General features: G+C 37.5%; 1 protein-coding gene across 2 annotated transcripts in view; it reads left to right on the top strand.

The window, feature by feature from the left end:
- Nucleotides 1–27,788, top strand: part of SPATS2 (spermatogenesis associated serine rich 2) — a 132,074-nt gene that overhangs the window by 95,522 nt on the left and 8,764 nt on the right. For both annotated transcript variants that reach the window (XM_082635164.1, XM_082635163.1), the window contains exons 6-9: nucleotides 11,049–11,310; nucleotides 12,525–12,704; nucleotides 15,159–15,294; nucleotides 25,846–25,904. In XM_082635164.1, coding sequence (XP_082491290.1) covers nucleotides 11,049–11,310; nucleotides 12,525–12,704; nucleotides 15,159–15,294; nucleotides 25,846–25,904 — 637 coding nt within the window. The remainder of the gene's footprint in view (nucleotides 1–11,048; nucleotides 11,311–12,524; nucleotides 12,705–15,158; nucleotides 15,295–25,845; nucleotides 25,905–27,788) is intronic.

A 27,788-nucleotide genomic window follows, 5' to 3' on the forward strand; every position in this document is an offset into this window, starting at 1 on the left:
ATATTAGTTCTCCGTATCCACTTAAAACCAAAGTGCTTTCCCCAAAGGATACTAGCTGGCCTCAGAATGCTTCCCATAGCTCTTTACTCTAAATCTGGTTCCTTTAGAAAGTGCTTGAAGTGTGGATTTCAATCAAGTATCTCTATGAAATCTCTTTAGGGTCTATATTAGGTTAGTGCTGGAGTTCTGGAATACTTTCTTGATGACTCCAGATCACGTCATTAGGAGTTCTGTTAAGTATTGATTAAACCAGGCTTGACCCCAATGACCCTTGAGAATTTTTTCTAAGAAGAACTTAATACTACTACAGATTCCCCTGAAGCTCTCGATACCTGTAGCTTTGAATATTTGCTTAACTTCTTCCCATTGCTTTCACCTAACGTGAGTGTGTGTTCTGGAGAACAGCAGCTTATTAATTTATTGGCCCAGGAGAACAGGTTATTAGTGATGTGAGATATGCATGAAGCTGGAAAAGTATGTGTTGGAGACATAAATTTCTTAAAATTTGGAGAAAGAAAAATGGCTTCAGTTTGGCAGTCCCAAACGCCCAAATCTAGTTCAGTTAACTGCTGTGATTAGTTCAATAGGATGTGACCATGAATAGTTACAGGGACAGGTATTATATACATAGGACAGTGATATGAAAACTTAGCCAGTTCACAGGGGAGAAAGTATTTAAGAGAAAGAGATATGAGAGCTGTGGAGAGGAAAAAATTATATCTAGCATTACAGTAGTATTCCTGTTAGGGCCATGAAAGGGGTTTAGGGTAAAATTAATTCAGTCATGTCAGTCTAGCCTTAGAAATAGAATTAAGTATTTCTAGTAGAGCTGTGGTTTGACAAAATAAAAGGTAAAGGATTTTTGTTTTAACTTTAGTATTTGCATAGGTAATATATTCATGTGGCTCAAAATTCAAAGCTATAAAAGTAAATATACTGAAATATCTTTATCCCTGGGGATAGTTCCCAGCCATTTGGTTCCACACACCAGAGGCAAACTGTATTATCAATTTCTTATGTATCTTATGGGATATTTTATACATATATGTAAGCAAATATGAATATATATTCTTCTTTTTGCTTGCTCCTTTTTCATGTAATATATCTTGGAGCTTATTCCATGTCAATATATAAAGAGCTTTCGTGGTTTTTTTATGAATGTATACTCATCCTACTGTTTAGATGTACCTTAACTTACTTAACCGTTCTCTTATTGATCAACATTTGGGTTGTTTGCAATCCTTTGCTATTATTAACAATACTTCAGTGAATAACATTGTACATATATCATTTTGCATGTGTTAGTATCACCTAGGATAAACTCCTAGAAGTGGAATTGCTGGGTCAAAGTGTATATGTATTTGTAATTTTGATAAGTATTACCAGATTGCTATAGAGAGAGTACCACTTTGCACTCCCACAAGTGATATATGAAAATGCCTGTTTCTTTATACCCTCAACCCTACAGTGTTATGAAACATTTTGAACTTTGCTAATCCAATAGCTGAAAAAATGATATTATAGTGCAGTTTTTTTCCAAATGTTTTTTTACTGTGGTAAATACACATAAAATTTACCATCTTAACCATTCCAGATCTCTCTCTCTCCTTTTCTTTTCTGTTTTTGTTTTTGTTTTTGGCTTTTATTCTGAGTCAATATCTGGACTAATATGCCAACGAATGGTTTATATTTTACTTCTTTTTTTAAAAAAATTGAGGTAACATACCAGATTGACGTATACACACTACTATATATAAAATAGATAACTGGGCTTCCCTGGTGGCGCAGTGGTTGAGAGTCCGCCTGCCGATGCAGGGGACATGGGTTCGTGCCCCGGTCTGGGAAGATCCCAGCCGCGCCACAGCATGTGGGATCTTCCCGGACCGGGGCACGGAGCAGCTGGGCCCGTGAGCCATGGCCGCTGAGCCTGCGCGTCTGGAGCCTGCGCTCCGCAAGGGGAGAGGCCACAACAGTGAGAGGCCCGCGTACCACAAAAAAAAAAATAATAATAATAATAATAACTAATAAGAACCTACTGTATAGCACAGGGAACTCTACTCAATACTCTGTAATGACCTATATGGCAATAGAATCCAAAAAAAATAGATATATGTATAACTGGTTAACTTTGCTGTACAGCAGAAACGAACACAACTTTGTAAACTATACTCAACTATACTCCAATAAAAATTAATTTTAAAAAATTGAGGGGGTTTCCCTGGTGGCGCAGTGGTTGAGAGTCCGCCTGCCAATGCAGGGGACACGGGTCCGTGCCCCGGTCCGGGAAGATCCCACATGCTGTGGCGCGGCTAGGCCCGTGAGCCATGGCCACTGAGCCTGCGCGTCCGGAGCCTGTGCTCCGCAACGGGAGAGGCCACAACAGTGAGAGGACCGCGTACTGCAAAAAAAAAAAAAATTGAGGTATAATTGACACATAACATTATATTAGTTTGAGGTGTACAATATAATGATTCACTATTTATATGTATTGTGAAATGATCACCACAATAAGTCTAGTTAACATTCAGCACCATAATGGTATCAAAAATATTTTTTTTGTCATGATGAAAACTCTTAAGATCTACTCTTAGCATCTTTCAAATATACATCTCCAGAATTCCTTTCATTTTATAAAACTGAAACTCTATACTTATTAAAAAGTAACTCTCATTCCCACCTCCCTTCTGCCCCTGGCAACCACCCCTCTACTTTCTGTCTCTATAATTTTGACTACTTTAGATAACTCATACAAGTGAAATCATACAGTAATTGTCTTTTTGTGACTAGCTTATTCAATTAGCATAATGTTCTCAAGTTTCACCCATGTTGTAGCATATTAGAGAATTTCCTTCCTTTTAAAGGCTGAATAATATTCCATTGTATGTATGTATCATATTTTGTTTATCCATTCAACCATCAGTGGACACTTGGGTTGCCTCCATGTTTTAGCTGTTGTGAATAAATGGATGTACAAATATGTCTTGAGACCCTGTTTTCAGGTCTTTTGGGTATATAGCCCAAAACGGAATTGTTGGATCATATGATAATTCTAATTTTTTGAGGAACCACAGCAGCTGTACCATTTTATATACCTACCAACAGCACACAAGAGTCCCAGTTTATCAACAGCCTAACACTTGTTTTCTGTTTTTTCTGATAATAGCCATTCTAATGAGTATGAGGTGATATCTCATTGTAGTTTTGATTTTCATTTCCCTTATGATTAGTGACATTGAGCATTTTCATGAGTTTGACCATTTGTATATCTTCTTTGGAGAAATGTCTATTCAAGTCCTTTGCCTATTTTTTAATCAGGTGGTTTTTGTTGTTGTTGTTGAGTTTTAAGAGTTCTCTGTATTATCTGGATATTAATCCCTTAGATATATGATTTGCAAATATTTTCTCACATTCTGTATGTTGCCTTTTTTCTCATGAAGTCCAGTTTGTCTGTTTTTTTCTTTTGTTAACTGTGCCTTTGATGTCATATCCAAGAAATCATTGCCAAATCCAGTATTGTGAAGCTTTTGTCCTACATCATTTTCTTCTAACAGTTTTATTGTTTTAGGTCTTACATTTAAATGTTTGATCCATTTTGAGTTAATTTTTGTATAATGTTTTAGGTAAAGGTCCAACTTTATTCTTTTACACGTGGACATTCCAGTTTTCCCAGCATTATTTGTTGAAAAGACTGTCATTTTCCCATTGAGTGGTTTTGGCACCCTTGTCAAAAATCATTTAGGCAGGGCTTCCCTGGTGGCGCAGTGGTTGAGAGTCGGCCTGCCGATGCAGGGGAGAGGGGTTCGTGCCCCGGTCTGGGAAGATCCCACATGCCGCGGAGCGGCTGGGCCCGTGAGCTATGGCCGCTGAGCCTGCGCGTCCGGAGCTTGTGCTCCACAATGGGAGAGGCCACAACAGTGAGAGGCCCACGTACCGCCAAAAAAAAAAAAAAAATCATTTAGGCATATATGTGAGAGTTTATTTCTGGGCTCTCTATTCTATTCCGTTGGTCTATATGTTTGTCTTTTTTTTTTTCTTTTCTTAAGTTTTTTGGCCACGCTGTGCAGCATGTGGCATCTTAGTTCTCTGATCAGGGATCGAACTCGCTCCCCCTACAGTGAAAGGGCAGAGTCTTAACCACTGGACCTCCAGGGAAGTCCCTATATGTCTGTCTTTATGTCAGTACTACACTGTTTTGATTATTGCAGCTTTGTAGTAAGTTTTGAAATCAAGTTGTGTAAGTCTTCCTGTTTTGTTCCTCTTTTTCTTTCCTTAAAAAATTTTTATTGAAATGTAGTTGATTTACAGTGTTGTGTTAATTTCAGGCATATAGCAAAGTGATTCAGTTATACACACACACATATACTTTTTTAGATTCTTTTCAATTGTAAGTTATTACAAGATATTGACTATAGTTCCCTGTCCTTATTGGTTATCTATTTTATATATAGTCATGTATATATTTTAAGCCCAAACTTCTGATTTATCCCTCCCTGCTCCCCACACCTTTCCCCTTTGGTGACCATAAGTTTGTTTTCTATGTCTGTGAGTCTGTTTCTGTTTTGTAAATAAGTTCATTTGTATCATTTTTTTAGATTCCACATATAAGAGATATCATATGATATTTGTCCTTCTCTGTCTGACTTCACTTAGTAGATAATCTCTAGGTCCTCTTTTTCAAGATTGTTTTGGTCCCTTGAGATTCCATATGAATTTTAAGATGGGTTTTTCTATTTCTGCAAAAAATATCATTGGGGTTTTGATATGGATTGCACTGAATCTGTAGATCACTTTGGGTAGTATTGACATTTTAATATTAAGTCTTCTAGTTCATGAACATGTAATGTGTTTCCATTTCCATTTATTTATGTCTTCTTTAATTTCTGTCCACAGTGTTTTATAGTTTTCATTGTACAAATCTTTCACTTCCTTGGGTTAAGTTAATTCCTAAGTATTTTATTCATTTTGATGCTATTGTAAATTGATTTATTTTGTAATTTACGTTTTAGATTGTTAGTTCATGTATAGATGTACAACTGATTTTTTTTTTATTCTTTGGTCCCGCCCCCACTTTTTATTTTTTTATTTTGAAAATGTTTTTATTTTTAAATATTTATTTATTCACTTATTTATTAGGCTGCATTGGGTCTTAGTTGTGGCATGCAGGATCTTCGTTGCAGCACATGGGATCTTTCATTGAGGCACACAGGCTCTTCATTGTGGTGTGCGGGCTTCTCTCTAGTTGTGGTGCGTGGGCTCCAGAGCGTGTGGGCTCAGTAGTTGCAGTGCACAGGCTTAGTTGCCTCACAGCATGTAGGATCTTAGTTTCTTGACCAGGGGTTGAACCCGCATCCCCTGCATTGAAAGGTAGATTCTTAACCACTGGACCACGAGGGAAGTCCCCAGAAGTACAACTGATTTTTGTGTGTTGACTTTGTATCCTGCTGCTTTGCTGAATTTATCTATTTGTTCTAACTGTGTGTGTGTGTCTGTGTGTGTGTGTAATCTTTAGCGTTTTCTGCATATAAGATCATATCATCTGCAAACATATTTTACTTTTTCCTTTCCCTCTTAGATGTCTTTTATTTCTTTTTCTTTCCTAATTGCCCTGGCTATAACTTTCAGTACTCTGTGGAATAGAAGTGGCAAAAGTGGGCATTCTTACCTTGTTCCTGATCTTTGAGGAAAAGCTCTAGTCTTTGACCATTGTTCACTGTGGGTTTTCATATATGGCTTTTATTATGTTGAAGTAGTTTTCTTCTAATCCCCATTTTTTAGTGTTTTTATCATGAGAAGGTATTGAATTTTGTCACATATTTTTTCTGTATCAATTAAGATGATCGTGTGGGGTTTTTTTCCCTTTATTCTGTTAATATGGTGTATTACATTGATTGATTTCCTTAAGTTGAACCATTCTTGTGTTCAAGGAATAAATCCTACTTGGTCATGGTGTATAATCCGTTTAGTATGCTGCTGAATTTGGTTTGGTACTGTTTTGTTGAGAATTTTTGCATCAATGTTCATAAGGGATATTGCTTTTTTTTTTTCTTTTTGCTGTACGCGGGCCTCTCACTGTTGTGGCCTCTCCCGTTGCGGAGCACAGGCTCCGGACGCGCAGGCTCAGCAGCCATGGCTTATGGGCCCAGCCGCTCTGCGGCATGTGGGATCTTCCCAGACCGGGGCACGAACCCGCGTGCCCTGCATCGGCAGGCGGACTCCCAACCACTGCGCCACCAGGGAAGCCCCAAGAGATCTTAGTTTTTAATGTAAGCATTTGTAAATTTCTTCCTTAGCACCGCTTGTAAGTTTTGGTATATTGTATTTTCATTTTCATTTATCTCTAAGTATTTTCTAATTGCCCTTGTTATTTCTTCTTTGATCCAGTCATTATTTTAAAATGTGTTGTTTAATTTTCATAATATCGTAGATTTTCAAGTTTTCCTTCTGTTATTGATTTCTAACTTTATCCCATTGTGGTCAGAGAAGACAGTTTGTATGATACCTATCTTTTAAAATCTATTGAGACTTCTTTTGTTCCCCAGCATATCATCTATCCTGGAAAATGTCACATGTGAACTTGCAAAGAATATGTATTCTATTGTTGTTAGGTAGAGTGTTCTGTATACTTCTGTTAGATTTGGTGGGTCTGTTGCATTGTTTAAATCCTTTATTTCTTTACTTATCTTCTGTCTAGTTATTCTGTCCATTACTGTGAGTAGGGTATTGAAGTCTCCAAGTATTATTGTAGAACTGTCTGTTTCTTCCTTCAATTCTGTCAGTTCTTGCTCCATATATATAATTTTTTTAAGATTTATTATTTATTTATTTACTTACTTATTTTTGGCTGCATCAGGTCTTAGTTGCAGCACGTGGGATCTTTGTTGAGGCATGCAGGATCTTTCATTGTGGTGCGCAGGCTTCTCTCTAGTTGTGGTGTGCGGGTTTTCTCTTCTCTAGTTGTGGCATGCAGGCTGGGTGGGTGGGCTCTGTAGTTGTGGCATGCGGGTTCCAGAGTGCATGGGTTCTGTAGTTTGCAGAACGCAGGCTCTCTAGTTGAGACACACAAGCTCAGTAGTTGTGGCTCATGGGCTTAGTGGCCCTGCAGCATGTGGGATCTTAGTTCTCTGACCAGGGATTGAACCCGCGTCCCCTGCATTGCAAGGCAGATTCTTTACCACTGGACCACCAGGGAAGTCCCTGCACCATATATATTTTTTTTTTTTTTTTTTTTTTTTTTTTTTTGCTGTACGCGGGCCTCTCACTGTTGTGGCCTCTCCCGTTGCGGAGCACAGGCTCCGGACGCACAGGCCCAGCGGCCACGGCTCACGGGCCCAGCCGCTCCGCGGCATATGGGATCCTCCCAGACCGGGGCACGAACCCGCATCCCCTGCATCGGCAGGCGGACTCTCAACCACTGCGCCACCAGGGAGGCCCTGCACCATATATTTTGATGGTCTGGGTCTGTCAGGTGCATAAATGTTTCTAATTGTTAAATCTTCTTTCTGTATTGAACTTTTTATTAATGTGTAATGTCCTTCTTTGTCTCTTGTAAGCTTTTTTTATTTAAAGTCTGTTTTTGTCTGATACTAGTCCAGCCATCCCTGCTCTCTTTTGGTTGCTATTTGCATGGAATATATTTTTCCATTCTTTCACTTTCAATCTATTTGTAATTTTGAATATAAAGTGAGTCTCTTGTAGACAGCTTATAGTTAGATAGTGTGTATTTATCCATTCTGCCATTCTCAGTCTTTCAGTAGAGTTTAATCCATTTGCATTTAAAGTAATGACTGATAAGGAGGGACTTCTTTCATTATGCTATTTTTTTTTTTTTTTTTTTTTTGCGGTACGCGGGCCTCACTGCTGCGGCCTCTCCCGTTGCGGAGCACAGGCTCCGGACGCACAGGCTCAGCGGCCATGGCCCACGGGCCCAGCCGCTCCGCGGCATGTGGGATCTTCCCGGACCGGGGCACGAACCCGTGTCCCCTGCATCGGCAGGTGGACTCTCAACCACTGCGCCACCAGGGAAGCCCTCATTATGCTATTTGTTTTCAATGATTTTAGATTTTTTGTCCCTCATTTTCTACATTACTGTATTTTTGTGTGTTTAATCAATTTTTTGTAATGAAATGGTTAAATTCCTGTCTCATTTCCTTTTGTGTATAAGCTGTAGCTATTTTCTTTATGGTTACCATGGGGACTCAATTTAATATCCTAGAGTTATAACACTCTAATTGAATTTATACCAACTTAACTTCAATAACATACAAAATTTTTGCTCCTTTACAGCTCCATCCCCACCCTTTTTGGCTGTTGATGTCACAAAATTACATCTTTATACATTGTGTGCCCAAAAATATAAACTAATAATTCTTTTAAATGCATTCGTCTCTTAAATTATGTAGAGAACAAGATCTGGAGTTACAAACCAAAGTTGCAGTAATATTAGGTTTTAGACTGATAGTTGGTTTTTTTTTTAATGTATTAAACTTTTAAATCATGTAGAAAACAAAAAGTACGGTTACAAAACATTGTTACAATAATACTAGCTTTTGTAATTGCTCACGTATTTTACCTTTATCAAGTTCTTTATTTCTCCATATGCCTTCAAATTACCATCTAGTGTTCTTTCATTTCATATTACAGGACTCCCTTGAGCATTTCCGGCATGGCAGGTCTGGTGGTTATGAGCTCCCTCAGCTTTTGTTTATCTGGAAATGTCTTAATTTACCTCTCAGTTTTGAAAGACAGTTTTACCACATATAGGATTCTTGTTGACAGGTGTTTTTTTTTTTTAGCACTTTGATTATATCTGCCTTCTGGCCTCCAAAGTTTCTGATGAGAAATCTGCTCATAATCTCACTGATGATCTCTTATGTGTGACAAGTAGCTTCTCTATTGCTTTCAAGATTCTCTCTTTGTCTTTTGAAAGTTTGATTACAGTGTGTCTCACTGTCTCTTGGAGTTCATTAAGCTTCTTGGATGTTTATAGTCATGTCTTTCACCAGATTTGGGAAGTTTTCAGCCAAATTTCTTCAAACATTCTTCCCTTTCCCTCCTCCCCTTCACCAGTTTACACGTTATGTTGGTTTGTTTGATGGAGCCCCACAAGTCCCTTAGGCTCTGTTCACTTTTCTTCAGTCTTTTCTTTCTCTTCCTCAGACTCAATAATTTCAATTGTGCTATCTTCAAGTTCCCTGATTCTTTCTTCTGCCTTTGAATCCCTTTAGTGATTTTTTTTTAATTTAAGTTACCATACTCTTCAGCTCCAGAATTTCTTTTTTGATTTCTTTTTAGGTTTTCTAATATTTCCATTTTGTTCATACTTTGTTTTCTTTACTTTTCCCACATCCTACTTTATTTCTTTGAGCATCTTTAAGACTGTTGTTTTAAAGTCTTTAAATTAAAAACAAAAACAAAACAAAAAAATGCACTAGGCATTTGAGGAAAAAAATTCTCCTTACAGAAACTGCTAGCTTAGGAACATATTACGAATCCAAGTTTACATAATTAAAGTGAATCTTTGGATGAAAAAATAAATAAGTTCTTTAATATATCTCCCAACAGGTCTTTTTTAGGGAAAGTTTCTGTTGATTTATTTTTTTCCTTTGTATTGGCCACACTTTCTTGTTTCTTTGTGTGCCTTGTGAGTTTTTTGTTGAAAACTAGACATTTGAATCTAATAATTTGATCACTCTGTAAGTCACATTCTCCCCCTTTCTCCAGATTTGCTGGTTTTTGTTATTATTATATTTTTAAATTGTTGTAAGCTGTCTCTGAACCAAGGGTCAGCCTAAGGTGTAAACTTAAGGTCTTCTCAGGTCTTTTCTAAGCTTTTCCCTGGGCATGCATTGGTTACTTTGAAATTTTTTCTATATATGCAGTTGTTTTTTGTTTTTTTTTTTTTTTTTTTTGTGGTACGCGGGCCTCTCACTGCTGCGGCCTCTCCCATTGCGGAGCACAGGCTCCGGACGCGCAGGCCTAGTGGCCACGGCTCACGGGCCCAGCCGCTCCATGGCATGTGGGATCCTCCCTGACCGGGGCACGAACCCGTGTCCCCTGCATCGGCAGGCGGACTCTCAACCACTGTGCCACCAGGGAAGCCCTATGCAGTTGTTTTTGAACGTCCTAGTCTTTGATGTCCGGCTCCCAAAAGGGAATAAAGAAAAATGAAGTGGGGAGGAAGGGGACCACCCATTTAATTCCCCTGAAGGTCACTTCAGCCAGAGGGGGAGCGGCTTGCAACAGTGGGAGGAGGTACAACAGTGGTTGCCTTCCTCTTTGTCTCTACCTTTGTAATCAAAAGCAGCAGTCAGTAATCACAACACAGATCCCAGATATTTGAAGGACAGGTTCCTTTTTGACTACCCTCGCTTCAGCAAGCTATGTGCCAGCTGTTCCAAGAACAGGTGCACAGCTGCCTGTTCCCTAGCTGGGGGTGGGGGGTGAGTATCTGCTACTGAGCTCAGAACTGAAATTGCCTGAAATTAACCACAATTTATCATCCAAGTCTTCTCCTGGAAATTATAAGCCTTCAACAGACTCCAGAGTTCCAAAATAGTTAGACAGATTCTGCCAGTGTAATTGTTGTCTAGGTGGGGAGACAGATTTCTGATGCAGCATCTTCTGCAGTGCAGATTTAATTTGTCTTTATTAGACTGAAGTTTCACTTCATTCCATATGTTTATATCCTACACCACTTTTTCTGTCCGGTTATTGTTTTGTCTGTTTTTTGTTAGAGCTCTCTCTTTATATTTAGCTCTTTGTATATATTACATATTTTTTTCCACATTTTTAAATTTATCTTTTGATCTTTCTTATATTGGGTTTTGCCATGCTTTAATATTTTATTTTTATGTGTTTGAGTTTATCCAAAGTATCTTACATAGTTATGTTAGTCAGTACTTGAACATATACAAAAATGTGTTCAGTTTCTGGAAGAGCAAATGAGAAGTTGGTAACATTGGTTGCCTTTGGGTAGCTGGAGTTACCTCTCTGGATTGTGGGGCATGTTCTTTTTCTTTTCTTTTTTTCAAATCTTTAATAACCATTAGAACAAAAAGAAGAAAAGCAAACCAAAACCTGCAGCAGAACCAAGTAACAGTATCCCAGATTCCAGTAAACTGGTTTCCATTCAAGAGGAACAGTCTGCGCCTTCCTCAGAGAAAGGTGGTATTAATGGTTACCATGTCAACGGTGCCATCAATGATACTGAGTCTGTGGACTCACTCAGTGAAGGTATGGAGGCACTTTCAGTAGATGCCAGAGAACTGGAGGATCCTGAGTCTGCCACACAAGATATGCTGGGTAGAACAGGTGAGTATATTAACAACAGGTCTTTGAAAAGTTCCATTCTATTGAAAAATACAGGGGCTTCCTGGTTGAGAAACCAATCAATAAATTAAATCTAGTTAGTCTTTTACTTTTTAGTTTTGTTACCTCTTATGTGAAAGAGTCACATTTTGTAATTATCAAAGGCCTAGAAAAATATAATTCTTGTTCCATTGTCTCATATTTTAATTTTAGTCTAAATCAGCCTTATGGAAATCTTCTAATTCAATAGTCCCGTAGTACTTAGAGATTACGGAACATGATCTTAAGATGTTTTTTTAATTTCACACTTATTAAGGAAAATGATGATGATGAGTTGATGTTGATATTATTATTCTAATACCCAACAATGAGGAATATATAAGCATAACTGTAATCCCATGGCTTTCATTAGAAGTAGACTGTTGGTTTTTTTAGTCCCACATTTGTTTTTTAGTAAAGAATTAAGGTTAGTTTTATTTGTAAATTCAGGTATCTTGTACATTTTGTTTCATTAACCATTTTGATGAGTGCTGGGAAGATACTGGAAATATATTTTTTAAGATAGGCTTTTAAATTACTTGTTTGTTAATCCAGTTCCCCTTGCTCTGTTGCTGCTGGCTTTATAAATGTAATGCCAATTTTAAAATTATGCTGTACTTTTCAGATGTTCTTTTATTGATTAGTTCACACGCACACCCACACAAAGACTTAGAGAAAAACATAGCACCTCAAACAAACCAAAGATAGTCAATGGCTTTCATTTTTTTCTGAACTAGCTTTCCTCTCATTTCCTAACTCTTTGCCCTTTCTATTCCCTAAAGCTTTTAAAACTCTTCTTTCCCTGGGACACTGTAAAAATCTTTTCCTCGACATAACTTACAGAAGCTTGTCAGAAGGTGGTGATATTGACTCTCTTCACTTCCTTGTGCCCAGAACCACAAGGAAGTTACCAAGGTACAGGGAATGAGCTAGCCTATCTGGAGATGGGTTAACAAAGAATCCTCCTCTTCAATTAGGATGCCTTTTAGGGCTAAGCCAGATGATACTCATAGCCTCACTGACTCTGCTCTGGGTTCTATGTTGTCAGTTGATTCTGGTCACAACCTTTAAAGAGGCATCGTTTGGGCACATTTTTACCTTTTTTCTTTGTGTATATTTAAGACTGCTTGCTTTACCCCTACATTGTGCTCTGATGTACTGGCCGCTCCCTTTGACAGGATCCGTGCTGGAGGATGGTGTCTCTGAGTCTGAGTCCAGGTCTTTGACTGTGCACTCTGCTCAGAATTCTCAACAGAAGAGAAATGCTGCCAAATCTCACTCAAGACCCACCATAGGACCTCAGCTGTCAAATCTAGGAATGGAAGATGTTCCACTCTCTTCCACCAACAAAAAGCTAGGTAAATCAGAGGGCTTCCTTTGAGAGAAAACAATAAAATCTGTGTTTTTAGCTAAAGAGGGAAAATTATCTTTGTTCTCATAGGTAAGGTTTCAGGATGGGCAGCAGGTAATACTTTTTCTGTTTTCCAGGCAGTGTCTATCCACCCTTTCCCCATTTTGTGTACACAGTTGGAGTCTGATAGTAGTTTAGATGCTCTACAGTCTTGCTACAATAATGGGGATCGTTTTTGTGAGCGAAAGTCAAGGATGCCAGGATGACTTTTCTGCTAACATTAACCTGTTTGTTTTATTTGCTTTACTGCAACGTTTCTGTGCTATTTCCTTCACTTTTATCTCCTGGTTGACTCAACAGTAAAAAGCTCTGCCATCTCTGAAATGACACTTTGAAGAAATATTTTAATGTCTCTTCCCAACTTCATGCTCTTACTGATACCTGTAAGACTATAGCTTTAAACAAGGTCATTTTCTCTTAAGCATTTACTTAGCATTGACTGATGGTAGCCATTTGCTTTTCTTTTAAACTATAATAGTTATTTAAATAATCAGCCAATAATTAAACAGATTGAGATAATAGCCCTTCTGCCATACATCTAAGCATGGCAGTCCACTCACCTGAACAAATGAAACAGAGAAATGTAAAGAACACTTGTAACCTGTAGCTCTTTATTGAATTATTTATTCCACATGAGCCAAATTTAATTAGCAAAGCTCTCCTTTTTCATCTTTCTAATATAGTCCTCAACTTAGTGCAGAAAGGCAAGTCTGAGACTATTTAGTCAAGCAAAAATAAAGGCACAGGGCTTGTACGCTTTTAGGTAGATTTTAAAGAAATCAAGTTGAGATGAGGAAGGATTTAAATAAAAAATTGAAAATCTGTATCTTGGCACATTATAAATTTGTTAGATCAGTTATTCCAACTACCAGTTGTAATAATTTTGACATTGGTGAATATAAAAAGGTTAATAGAACTCTCAGAAACTGGTTAAAATGTGTTGGGTAGGTAAATATATTTCATCTTTATCTACAGTGTTGGCTTACCCACATATAATGCTTCAAACTGTACTACTGAGAGAGAACTTTATCAATTTTGTAATGTCTACATGGTGAATTATATTCTACTAAATCCTGTTATTTAGAGAGTTTTGAAAATTTGGTACCTACTGACATAGGTTTTCTTTTAGTCTTTTTCTCTCTGTGTTTCATTTCATTTTGGATAGTTTCTAAAATTGACGTCTTCAAGTTTATTTATCTTTTTTTCTTTAATAGTTTTTAATCTGCTGTTAATCCAATCCAGTGTATTTTCATCTCAGACATTGTGTGGTTTTTTTTTTTTTTCATCTCTAGAGGTTCAGTTGGGGTCTTTTTAAATATCTTCCATGTCTCTCCTTAACATGCTTATGCTTTTCCTCTACCTTCTTGAACATATGGTATCTGATTATATTAGCTGTTTTGATGTCCTTACCTACTTGATTCTACATGTGTCATTTCTGCACCTGTTTCTATTCATTGATTTTTCTCTTCATTATGGATCAGTCATATTTTTCTGCCTCTAGTAATTTTTTATTGGATGCCAGACATTGTGAATTTCTCTTTGTTGATTGCTAGATATTTTTGTATTTCTTTAAATATTCTTGTGATTTATTCTGGGACTGTTATTTGGAGACAATCTGAAGCTTGCTTTTTTAAGCTTTGTTAGATGGAAATAGAGCAGCCTTTAGTCTAGAGCTGATTACTGAGGCAGTACCCTTCTAAGTACTCTACCTGGTGCCCCACTCTGGCTGGTATGAACATGAACTATTCCTGGTCTGGGTAAGCTCTGAGGATTATTCCCCCTGCTGCTTTCCAGTGGTTCTTTTCCCTGTTTCGGGTAGTTTCTGCGCACCCATGTACTCAGAATCCTCTGTAGATCTTTGTACAATTTTTTTCATTTTTGTGTAGCTTTCTCCTCTCCAGTGTTCTGCCCTGAGAATTCTAGCCACCTTGGCCTCATTGAATTCTCAACTCTGTCCCCTCAATTCAGGAAGACTTCCAGGCTCAGTTTAGGATTTCTCCTCCTTGCATTGCAGCCTGGAAGCTCTCTTACGGCAGTAAGTTGGGGCAGTCATAGTCCTCACTTCTTTTGTGTCTGTTTTCTTTGCAGGGGGTTGGGGGGTAGTGGGTGAGAAGTACTGCCTATTGTTCATTGTCTGAAAACCATTGTTTCATATATTTTGTGTGTGTTTGAAGTTTTTTAAACTTCAGGAGGGTAAGTAAATCCAATTCCTATTACTCCATCTTGGCCACAATACTTATTTAAAAAAAAAAATCTATGAAAACATTAGTTTTTTGTTGAGGAGTGTGACTATTTAGGAAGTATTCTTAGTCCACGTGACATTTGTTACGTTACATGCTTAGGTGTTCAGATCCAGCTTTCAAGTCACCTGTACTCCTTTTTATATTGGGGTTTTTTCAAGGTTCTAATATTGAAAAATCTGTGAAAGACCTCCAGCGCTGCACAGTGTCTCTTGCACGATATCGAGTTGTAGTTAAAGAAGAGATGGATGCTTCCATTAAGAAAATGAAACAAGCTTTTGCTGAATTGCAGAGCTGGTAAGTTAAGTTGCTTTTGATATCAGTAGCACAAAAATGATCGTTTATAAAAGATGGTTAATCATTCACCAAATTCTTTAATTCCTAACTCTTAACTACTCTACATAGTGGAGAAAGACTTAAAAATCCTATGCTATATTTAGCTTTCTGCTTCATTCTACTTGTGGTCACAGTGTGGGAATGAGTGGTAGAGAGAACTCATAATGCTTTAGGAATGGGCCTAAATTAATATTAACATTGTTCGGAAAGGGACAAATAATTAAAGAGTAGGTTGTGCATCCTTACATTAGGGTCTGTCTTTTAAACCAGGAATCTGTAACCAATGACATGATGTTTTTGAACAAAGTTATAAAGTAGAAAAGATGTCTTTGTTTTCCTAATGCACCCCACTCTAATGGTCTCTTTTGTGCCCTATTATTAATCATTGATTTATTTTAATTTTGTGTTTCTTTTAAATTCTATATATATATATTTTTTTTTTAGTTTCTGCTTTATAACAAAGTGAATCAGTCATACATATACATCTGTTCCCATATCCCTTCCCTCTTGCGTTTCCCTCCCTCCCACTCTCCCTATCCCACCCCTCCAGGTGGTCACAAAGCACCGAGCTGATCTCCCTGTGCTATGCGGCTGCTTCCCACTATCTATCTACCTTACGTTTGGTAGTGTATATATGTCCATGCCTCTCTCTCTCACTTTGTCACAGCTAACCCTTCCCCCTCCCCATATCCTCAAGTCCATTCTCAAGTAGGTCTGTGTCTTTATTCCTGTTTTACCCCTAGGTTCTTCATCACATTTTTTTCCCTTAAATTCCATATATATGTGTTAGCATATGGTATTTGTCTTTTTCTTTCTGACTTACTTCACCCTGTATGACAGACTCTAGGTCTATCCACCTCATTACAAATAGCTCAATTTCGTTTCTTTTTATGGCTGAGTAATATTCCATTGTATATATGTGCCACATCTTCTTTATCCATTCATCCAATGATGGACACTTAGGTTGTTTCCATGTCCTGGCTATTGTGAATAGAGCTGCAGTGAACATTTTGGTACATGTCTCTTTTTGAATTATGGTTTTCTCGGGGTATATGCCTAGTAGTGGGATTGCTGGGTCATATGGTAGTTCTATTTGTAGTTTTTTAAGGAACCTCCATACCGTTCTCCATAGTGGCTGTACCAATTCACATTCCCACCAGCAGTGCAAGAGTGTTCCCTTTTCTCCACACCCTCTCCAGTATTTATTGTTTCTAGATTTTTTGATGATAGCCATTCTGACTGGTGTGAGATGATATCTCATTGTAGTTTTGATTTGCATTTCTCTAATGATTAATGATGTTGAGCATTCTTTCATGTGTTTGTTGGCAATCTGTATACCTTCTTTGGAGAAATGTCTATTTAGGTCTTCTGCCCATTTTTGGATTGGGTTGTTTGTTTTTTTGCTATTGAGCTGCATGAGCTGCTTATAAATTTTGGAGATTAATCCTTTGTCAGTTGCTTCATTTGCAAATATTTTCTCCCATTCTGAAAATTCTATCTTAAATTATATGTGTTCTGTAGGGGAAATAGGGTTTAGTAGTTAAAGAGGTTTGAAAATACTTAAATTTTTTTTTTACTACTGGGCTTCTTAATGCCTTTTCAGTGCTAATCTGCATTGTGAATTTACAAGAGGGAGCTATTTATCGAATATATTTGATTATAGATTATAGAATTGTTGGGAGGAGAAATATATTCTAATTTTTTTATGGAACACTGAAGCTGTTTTAACTATTAGATAGTAAAGTGATAACTAATTTTTAAACCATAACTCCTTTTGGGAGGGTATTTGCATTTTATCAGGGACTTTTTTGAAAATGGAAAAGCCCCAAGGACCAAATTAAGTAAAATGATAGGAAGACAAGCAGCTAGGCTGATATTTGGGGATTTAAGACTGTCCATTCTGCTTACTTGTAAGACTTGCATGGATCTGAAATGTGAGAGGAAGTTTTCAGGAATAGGGAGGACCTACACCACTCTTCCTCCCACCCATCCATCCGTTTTCTTGCCTGTCTATGGGCTGTTTCCTGAGGTCGTATTCAGCCATGTCTCTGTTCACAAACTTAGTCTGGTCACTTCATGCCACAGCAGACAAAAGATAGAGGGAGTGTGGGTAGCCTCAGTCCTCCTGTTTTGTGGAATTGAAGAAGGGAGTGAATTAACGAAGATGTAGAATAAAGCCTCCAAAAAGTTGCTGACCACTGCTTTTATCATTTGCAAAGTGTAGAGTGGTCCATGAACCAAAAAGTACTTTTAGGATAGATAATTCATCTGCTAGTCTACCCATGCTTTGTCCTAAATCCCAAGCTTCCCCTTTCAGGTTTTATAGCTAGAAATTCAATGTCATAGCTTCTGTTTTTCTTCTATACAGTTTTGCTCTAGCCAGATTACTCGTCTCAAAACTTAACGTACACATTTCCTCTTCCATATACTAGTTAAGGCCACTTTTCCAGCCTAATAATGCTCTCCTATATTTTCTGCTTATCTAAATCCAACCAATTCTCCAAAATTCACCTTTAATAAAGTCTAACTTCCCCTGGAAATTTTTCTAGGTAACTGATTTCTCCTCTTTCTGACCCTCTGGGAGAAAGCCCCATGCCCTTTGCTCTGGATTATTATCATATCACATATTGTTGGCTCAAGAAAAGAATAAAGAGCTAAGAGTAGAGCATCACAACTTTGCCTTGACAAACCTCCGGTCTCCATGATTATTTAGTTTACTGATTACTTAGCCACAGGATCTGATTCCATTCAGAACCAGCCTGAACCAGGAAATACAGTTCCGGGAGAGAGATTTGTGAGTCCTTGTTGACTTGGAACCCAGTCAGGGGGAGCCTCCTTTAATAAATGACAAATGAAATGGTTTCTTGCCTAGAAACTGTGTATTTAGGATTGATTAGCAGGCGTAGAAACCAGGTCAATTTAACTTGAGGAAAGACATTACCTGCCCTTTCCTGCTGGTGTAAAGCCTTCTCTCTGGATGATTGGGTTTTTAAACTGGCTTATTTCAATGCCCCTGTAGTTTCTACTTCAAGATATAATTCGCAGGTGAGCTAACTCCCTTTGGCACTGAACCAGAGCTTGGAGTTAATGTCACTTAGGAAGCCATTTTTTGTGTTGGTTACAGTATAAAAGAAAAGAAAAGCGTTCTAACAAATATGCAACAGTAAGATTACATTACACCTGACGGGGCACTAGGGGAATTATGCTGATAACTGCTTTCACATCGATGCCAAATGAAAGCTGACATTTACCTGTGGGAAGGTAAAAGCAGAGGCTTCCCAGGATGTAAAACGTCAAATCTGTTCTTATTGGTGATCCAGTAATAATCATCTCTAGACCCAGGTTTACTTTTCTTGTTAATTAATAAAATTTGTCTGACACATTGTTGGAGCTCCTAGCTGACAAGTTTAAGGCTGTTAAGGAGTAGGGTATGAAGTAGAACATGAAGCTGGAGTGTGTAAACTACTTCAGACAGTTGTCATAATATGTGTCGGTGAAAAGTGCCAACAAAATACACACTCAGCCTGCCTTTTAAATAAAATTTCTGTTTTATTGAAAGTCAAAAGGTACTTACTAAAAGGAGAAAATGGGTAATAAATTTGGGATTCTACAGCACATAAAGTCAATGTACGCCTGTGCTTAAGACTGAAGTTTTTCCTGGCTGATTCCTCATTCACCTTAGAAAAGTAATCTCCTTTTATTTGAGCTTCTCTTTTCTTCTTATAATAAACTTAACAAAGGCTTTTAGATCCTTAAATTTAAAGCCCATCTATAGAGATGCTGAAAATTTAAAAAATAATTTTATGAATGAAAGCACTTTCAAAAATGTCTAAAAACCATAGAAATAAAGGAATGGGCTACTGTTATAATGTGTTATCAGAAAGGTACCTAGCACTCTTTAGTTTTAAATTATTCTTCAGTTTTCGCATGTTTAGTACATTGATATCTTATTTCTAGTAGTCCTTGCCTCCATGGTTCTCAATATTCTTTGATTTAAAATTCTAACCCTTTAACCATCTGTGAAAATAACTAAATAACATACGAAGATTACTTTACAGTACCAAACATGTTCAATCATACTATCTGGTTTATTCATCCAGATTTCTGTCCTGTGCAGAGGGAACTTTATATTTTACTTTACTATTAAAAGGAATTTGAGTCTTAGGTTAAGCTGTTTGCCTAACATGACATCGTAAGTTGCAGACTCAGTATTTGAATCTGTGTGTTCTGACTCCCAGTAACCTATGCTCTTCATCCCACCCATCACTGATGGCTCACTTCCCCACTAAAGCTTGAGAAGAAGGCTAGAGACTCTTGGTGCATATCTCATACGTTATCTTCTCCTCAGCTGAAAGGCTGTGTAACAGAGAAACCCCACTGCAGGAGAATTTAGGGACTAAGGAATTCAGTTGTTAGAGAATAGGGTTAGAATGAAGAGGACCAGGATTTTGACTGAGCCTATGAACGTCTTTAAAGGATTTTTTTAGTTCAATAAAACAAAACTATAAGAAGGACCATTCCATCCAAAATATTTAATGTTCTTTTTATGTTGTAATTCATAAGGGCCTAACTCACTCTTCTTAAGTCACAATTTGGAGTGACTTGCAATTCAGTTATTCTTCAGGTCAGATCTTAGTTGTGGGAAAGGCATGAAGATTTTAAGAGAAAGGTTACTGTGGAGGGGGTCAATTAGAAAAGATTTCTTGGAGGAAATGAATCATTATCAAGCCTTGAAAACGCATGGAATTTACACTGGCAGAAAGGGTGGGGATCCTTTAAGAAATATGATATAAGCAAAGGCATAGCAGGGACATGTAGGGACTTCACAGTGTAGCTAGAGCTAAGGGGCAATAGTTGAAAGTAGTGAGAGATAAGTCAGAGGCTAAAGTAGAATGAGAGCGTTTGATGAAGGAATCTGAATTTTGTTTTTCTTTTTTTTAAAGTTTCCTTTATTCCCTCTTATTTTTACTATATTTCCCATAACAATTGTTTTAAAAAAATAGAAGTCATATAACTCTACCACCTTAACACATAATTAATTTTTTATTTTTTTGTGTTCCCTGTGTCCCTTATCTATAAGCATGGATAATCTTAATAGATATAATCATAGTGAGATTGTAATTTTGTAGTGTATTCTTTTCACTTAAATTATCTTTGATTCACCTCTTTATAACTGCCTGCACTGTGTTAGTATGTGTATGTGTTTATTTAAGAATTTCTAGGGACTTCCCCGGTGGTCCAGTGGTTAAGGCTTCACCTTCCAATGCAGGGAGTGCAGGTTCGATCCCTGGTCAGGGAGCTAAGATCCCACATGCCTCATGGCCAAAACACCAAGACATAAAACAGAAGAACAAATTCAATAAAGACTTTAAAAATGGTCCACATCGGAAGAAAAAAGAAGAAAAAAAGGGACTTTGCTGGCGGTCCAGTATTTAGGACTCTGCACTTCCACTGCAGGGGACACAGGTTCAATCCCTGGTTCGAGAACTAGCATCCTGCATGCCGTGAGGTGTGGCAAAAAAAAAAAAGAATTTCTAGACAGTGGATCTGGAATGTATAATGATTTACCAGAGTAATATGAGGGTATTTTACTAAACAGATATTCTGCTGAAACTGAGAAATCAACATGAGTACAGAAATTAGAATAATAATTGCTGTTGCCATTTATTGAGGTATTATTATATGTCAGAAATCTTTATGCACAATATCTATATATAACAATATCATTTGTAATATTATACTCATTTTATAGATGAAAAAAATGGTCACAGAAAAAATAATTTGCCAAAAGTCATACTTGTTATTAAGTGATACTTTTCCACTATATCATGCTTCCTTTTTTGTGTCTTACCAGGTATCTCTGTTTGCCTTTATTTTTTCAGTCTTCACCTTCCTAGTCCATATATGTCTCCCTTTAGACGTTGCTATCATATCCAGAGGGAAGGTTCAAAAAAACAAGTCCCAGTTTAGGATCAAGTCAGCCACTCGTTACGTGGCTTAACACTCCAACTATTTTTCCTTACCAACTAGAAACTTGAACAATGAGCTACTTGGTAATCTAGATTGCTACTGTTTCTTTTTCCCAAAACATATTGTAAACTATCATCGAATCATATGGTCTCTAGTATTACTTAAGAATCCAGATGCTTTGACCACTGGAGAAGAACAGAAAGAAAGGTTTTCCATTAAGGGCCTGTCCCACAAGAACAGCTTATATCCACATTTTAACTTCTTAAAAGCTACTTGAGATTCTTAAAATTTGAAAATTACATTACATGCTTTGTAAAGACCTCCTAACAAAGAGGGACCGAGTTTTCATAAGATCCAAATTTGATTTAATAAGCTGATTCTTTCCATTCATTTTACCCCCAATTGTATAGCTCAACATGATGACCTGGCTGCCTAACTGGTGTTTTTTGTTTCTATTTTGAGCCCAGATATGTGTACCATACTCATAAAACCAGTGTTGGGAATACGGAGTTTTATGAAACCCTTGAAGCATCATTAATTCTCTGCTAACAAAAACTACTGAAAATTCTCTTTTTTGGTTGTTTTATATGAGAAGGGAGAAGTGTCTTCAGAGAAATAAAGGTGTTTGCATTGGCTTTGCTTTGCTTGGATTTCTGCTTTAGTGGAATTAGAATAAATAGGTTTTAGGTTTTCAGCAAATAAAATCAAGTTCAAATGTTTTGTAAGAACATTATTGAGTGGTTTAGAGTATAAACCCTTGAAATAATTAGTTGGCTCAGGAATTGCCAGAGTCATTTCTATTATAACATTGTTTTCTAATGCAACAACCATAAACAAATGATAGTTAATAGTTTTTTGGTACCAAGGAATTACTGAAGGCAATAGCTTTAATCAATAAGCTACATGTTAAATATATTAATTAAAGGGCTTGTTTCAAATGATGGATATATAATGTATCTTAGAGATATTAATGGTGATGCTACGGGAACAACTATTCTGACCAACTAAATTACGCAAAAGCTTTAGAGTAAGTTGAGGAAATGTGAAGATGGTAAATAGTCTTGGTAAGGAGGGAAGGAAATAGAGAACATTCAGACATTTACCAGTCTTTTTCCTTAACAGTGACAAGACATCTAAAACCATCTTTCATGGTCAAAGAAAGGATATGGAAATTCTCTGTGCTGTATGAGGCCCAGGCTTAATAAGACCTAGTGTCTTTCTAAACAGAGTCCCAGCAATATTTAGTGGATTTTCATTATCAGTTTCTGAGTGCAGTGTTGTCAGATGCTCATCATCATGTATTTCCATTCAGGAAAGCCTTGACAGAACAGTTGCAAGCTTAGTACCCTCAAGTACTGAGTAAGAAAAGTAACAAAGTCTGGCAGTCTGAATGAGCCTTTCATCACTCTCTGAGAGGATTCACTGCTTGTAGCTATGGCATCTGAAAACTATTACCTCAAACCACAGGTACTTTTGAATCTCTTGGCCACAGATCCATACTGGGACCGCCATACAGCTTAGAACAGGTGGAAACTTTAGCTTAAGTTTCCTCATTGTCAGAAAGTTGTATTACACTAAATTACTATTTTTAATTGTAAAAAATGCCTCTGCTATTTATCTTATGCTTACGTTCCACCTTTGCACTTTTCTCACCTTCTCTGTTTATTTTGTGATGCGCATGTTTCCACACTTGAACTTTCAATATACAGAAAAGTTGAAGGGGTAGTAGAGTGATGGGTGTATTTGCTCTGTGTGTGTGTGTGTGTGTGTGTGTTTTGGTGGAACCATTTGGAAGTTGCAGGCATAACATGCCATCCCTAAATGCTTTAGCATTAATTACCTAAAATACAGTTATTCTTCTACACAACTGTAATACATTATGTGATGTACTTTTAAGAAAGTTCTTAATAGTGTTTTGTGTTGGTCTCAGCCTATCTTTAGTGACGCTCTCAGCTAGGAATGCCTGGGGGCACTCACCTGGGCCCCGTACTGCTTGTGGCCCCTGCCCCCCTATGAGCCAGTGTTGTGGCGGACTGACCCTTGTGTTTCTTACGATTGCCACATGCACCTCAGCAACAACTATCAGGGGATTTTGAAGAAAAAAACAAGGTTTATTACTCACAAGTCGTGGAGGCTGCATGGCATGCCTGGAACCACACAGCAAAGTGTGCCTAAGGAGAGTACAGACCTGGGATCATGCCTTTATTGGGGTTGAGGGTGGGTTGCCTAGGGTTTTGCGGGTTCTTTATTAGTAAATTTAAAACATAAGAGCAAGAAAGCGTGGGAAGGAAAAGTAGGATCACCCAAGTGGGTCAGTTATCTAGGTCGCCCAGGACCTTCTAAAAGGGGAACCTCACAGGTGGGGTGGCCTGGCTCTTTATGAATGTCGGCAACCGAAAGCTTAATGTTGGGCACTTACATTATAACCAAAAAAGCTAATCGTCAGGCACTTACACTACATATAATTTAACATTTATTCATTTTTCTATTTTAAAGACTTGTAAAAAATTTAATGAAAAATTGCAAAGATTCATCAGGCTTTTCTCTGAGAAAATATCCCAACAGTTAGCCAATAGATTCCTCTGTTTACTGCTTGGCTGACATCACAGGACCTTTCAGTAGGTGTTATCAATAGATGGTAACATGACAAACAACAAACAAAAAGAAATAGAAGTGCTTACTGCTTTTCAGTGTTTTTTGGCATGAAAGGGTAAGCTTTTGTTTCTTTTTTAATTGGAGTGGTCATACGGTTGCTCACATACTGCCCTGTGAATTTCTTATGAAATGAGTTATTCAAGAAACAAAGGTTATGTAAATGGATGCTAATCATTCTTACAGGGGAAAAAAAGTACCATAGCGATGTAGTAGCTCATACTGACACAAAAAAGTCTTATTGTGACAGTGCAGAACTTTTTTCCTTGCTGAAAAAGTATCATGTGACATTCTACTTTTTCATAATAAAGATTGTTAAGCTGCAAAAATCTTACTTGTTTGCTGAGCTCTTTTAATAAACATTTTACAAGCTTTGTCAGAGACAAATTTGTCATCTGATGGACACAGTGTCTGCATCTTAAGGTGATTCAGCGACAGAAGAGAGGTAATGATAAACTCGAAGCCTGGTAGCTCCTGTCTCAGATGTGCTTCTGTTTTGCCTTTTAGGTATTCCAAATGCTGCTAGAGTTCTTGGAGCAAAATATTTGCCAAGGTTTGGGGAATGCTTTCTTAGCAAAAGTATTGCTACCCTATCACAATAGTTGTATCTTCTCTCTAGTCTGGTGCTTTGGGATTAATATGCCAGCCAAATTTGTTTTGTTACAAGTCTGTGTATTAACATCACGCATAATGATTATCAAACCTGTGTTCTCCAGCACTTTACTATAACAGATTTTGCTCCTTGAGGAAATGTCCCTGCCTTATACTTTTTTGTATATCTCACTGTAGTCTCCATATTAACTATTTTGTGCCAGCATAACAACATATTGAGCTAAATTGAATTAGACTTTGTGTGTGTGTGTGTGTATATGCATATGTGTGTGATTAGTTTTACAACCAGAAACAAGAGGAGAACTTTTATTAACCCTGTAGTTATATTCCCACTCAAAAGGAGAAATTAAAATGAATTTCAAATATGAAGAGATTTGGAACATTTCATGTGTGTGCAGGTATTAAAGTTTTAGTTTTGTGGTTTTGTTTTGGGGGTTTTGTTTGTTTGTTTGCCACCACTAAACAAAACTGATATGGTAAGGAAAATTATTTTCATCCAGAGGTTTAATCCTAGGGCAGCCTATTATTTCTTTATCTGTTCGCTGGAGGTGGTGGGCTCTTTTCTAAGAACATAGAAAAGCTTTCCCATGCTTACAAACCATTTACATTTGCAGTGGAGAAAATTCTAATTGACCATTTAATGTTCTTTTTCTGTAAAAAGCCTTCCAAAAACCTTTGATTCCATCTTTTCTGGATTACTATTAAACGTTTACCTGAAACCAGCACAGTATATGTATGTCTTTTGACTACTCTGCATTCTTAAGACTAAAGCTCCAGTGGACTTGGTGCAACTGTGCTAAAATGTTGAAGATCTATAAATCCTAATCGTGGGTAAATTTATCATGCCCTAGCAGGAGTATTTCCTGGTAAAAATTCATTAGAAGCAAAGCTGTCCAATTTTATAGACCAAAATATAAAATAAAAAATATGCACATATGTAGAAATATGTGATTTCCATGAGGACTTCCGCTTTAGCATCTTTACCAAGAAATGTTTTGTAGCTTGCTACTGCCATCTACTGGTTCTCAACTCTTAGATGAGTAGCTATTGGTTTACTGTAATATATAGAAATAAAAGGGAATTAGGTTTCTTTATTGGAATCTTTAAAATAGTCTTTGCTGAGGGTGAGATAGGATTTTCATGTGGTATATACAGTGTTTATTTTGTAGTATGCTTTTAGGGAACAAACTCATAAGTCTTTCTCCACTATTAACAATGTGCTGTGTTCCTGTTGGAGTTTCTGATCAAACCTTTTTTCCCTTTGTCATCCCTTCCTAGTTTAATGGATCGAGAAGTGGCATTGCTTGCTGAAATGGACAAAGTGAAAGCTGAAGCAAGTAAGACTGATCTTTATTAAAGCTATTACCTGCCTCTCAACCCCCATAACAAAAGCTCAATATAAATGACACAATAAGAGTTTATATATTTGGTTAAACAGTCTTGAGCAGTTGTACTATGCTGGCATAGGAATCCTTTCAGGTGAAACAACTTTACAAGAGCCTGTTTTTCAATATTTCCAAATTTTAATATTTTGAATATAGAGTTCAGTGTCTAAGAGACTACTTCATGGTATCTGCCACCACAGCACCAATTAAGGAAAATAAAGTATCTTGCAGGTGCCTGGGTTTTATTTTGTTTTTTCCTCCAGTGATTGAACAATTCCATTGGATTTTTTTCTACTTGGAAAAAAACCTTTGGCATAATCAGAGGAGACGTCACCAGGTTGCCTACAATTAGTATATACATTCCTGTCATTACCTCTCTCAGAACTTTCTTTGTTTTCTCGGGTTGTAGAAACTTCACTCAGTGCCTGTTATCATTGGGTAGGGAAAAAGTCAATTAATTGAAGGTTCAGGATACCCATGACGAGGGTTCTTTGAAAGCTTACTAAAATGGAGTCTGGAGGAGTAGTCTAACTTGGATAATTTGTGGGGTTTTATACAGAAGAACCAGATATCTGTTTTCTGTCATTTCTATTAAGGGTCAGGTTAAAGATAGACAGCTATATGAAAAGAAGGGAGTGCCAACTGCACCTTGTACATGGCATTGATTTGGGGCTTTTCAACAGTTTTCCCTTCGTGCATTGAATGCCAGATTTGTAATTAGGAAGGTTGTTTCTTTAACCTACTCTCAAACTGGTGAGAATGGAAATAGGTTGAGATGATGACTCACAATTAAATCATTTGTGTCTGTGGTCATGGGCCAGAGGAGACAGCTTTGAAGCACTGAGCTGAGTTCAGTTTTGATCCATTTTAATGAAATTTTGAGTACATAACAGAGATGCTATCCATTGTTTTTCAATTTCATTTAAATTAAGTGGTATATCCTGAAATTTCAGGTGACAGTTTCAGTCCATTCTTGTACCTATGTGTTCTCTTTTTGAAGTTGAAGTTTCAGAGAAAATAAAATTAGTAAGAAGACATAGCCCCTAAAAAAAAAAAAAGACATAGTCCTTACTGTTGAGAAGATGGTGCTTTTTTTTTTTGGCTACATTGGGTCTTTGTTGCTGAGTGCAGGCTTTCTCTAGTTGTGGTGAGCACGGGCTACTCTTCATTGCGGTGGGCAGGCTTTTCATTGTGGTGGCTTCTCTTGTTGCGGAGCATGGGCTCTAGGCGCACGGGCTTCAGTAGTTGCAGCAGGTGGACCCTAGAGTGCGTGGGCTCATTAGTTGAGGTGCATGGGCTCCAGGGCGCACGGGCTCAGTTGTTGTGGCTCGCAGGCTCTAGAGCTCAGGCTCAGTAGTTGTGGCACACTGGCTTAGTTGCTCCACGGCATGTGGGATCTTCCCGGACCAGGGCTTGAACCGTGCCCCTGCATTGGCAGGCGGATTCTTAACCACTGCACCATCAGGGAAGTCTGAAGGTGCTTTTTAAAATACATCTTTTATAGAAAATTTTGAACATATTTCAAATAGAGAGGCTAATATAATTAACCCCCAGCACCCAGCCTCAACCAGTTATCAATTCATGGTCAATCTTATATTATCAAATACAGTCCACCCCCTCTCATGCTAAAAATCCAAGTTCTCAATGACACTGATGTAATTACTCATTTACCAATAATATCAAAAAGGTGTTTCTTTTTCTTTTCTTTACACATTATAGTTTATTAATTATATGTTCATAGTACTTCACAGTTCAGAGTCTTTTCGCACTCATTCATATGTGATGTTAATATCAACCTTATGGGAGAGTTAGGTTTTTGGATTTTATTTTGTTTTA

Source organism: Mesoplodon mirus (assembly GCF_964341445.2).
Source record: "Mesoplodon mirus genome assembly, chromosome: 11".
Lineage (NCBI taxonomy): Eukaryota > Metazoa > Chordata > Mammalia > Artiodactyla > Ziphiidae > Mesoplodon > Mesoplodon mirus.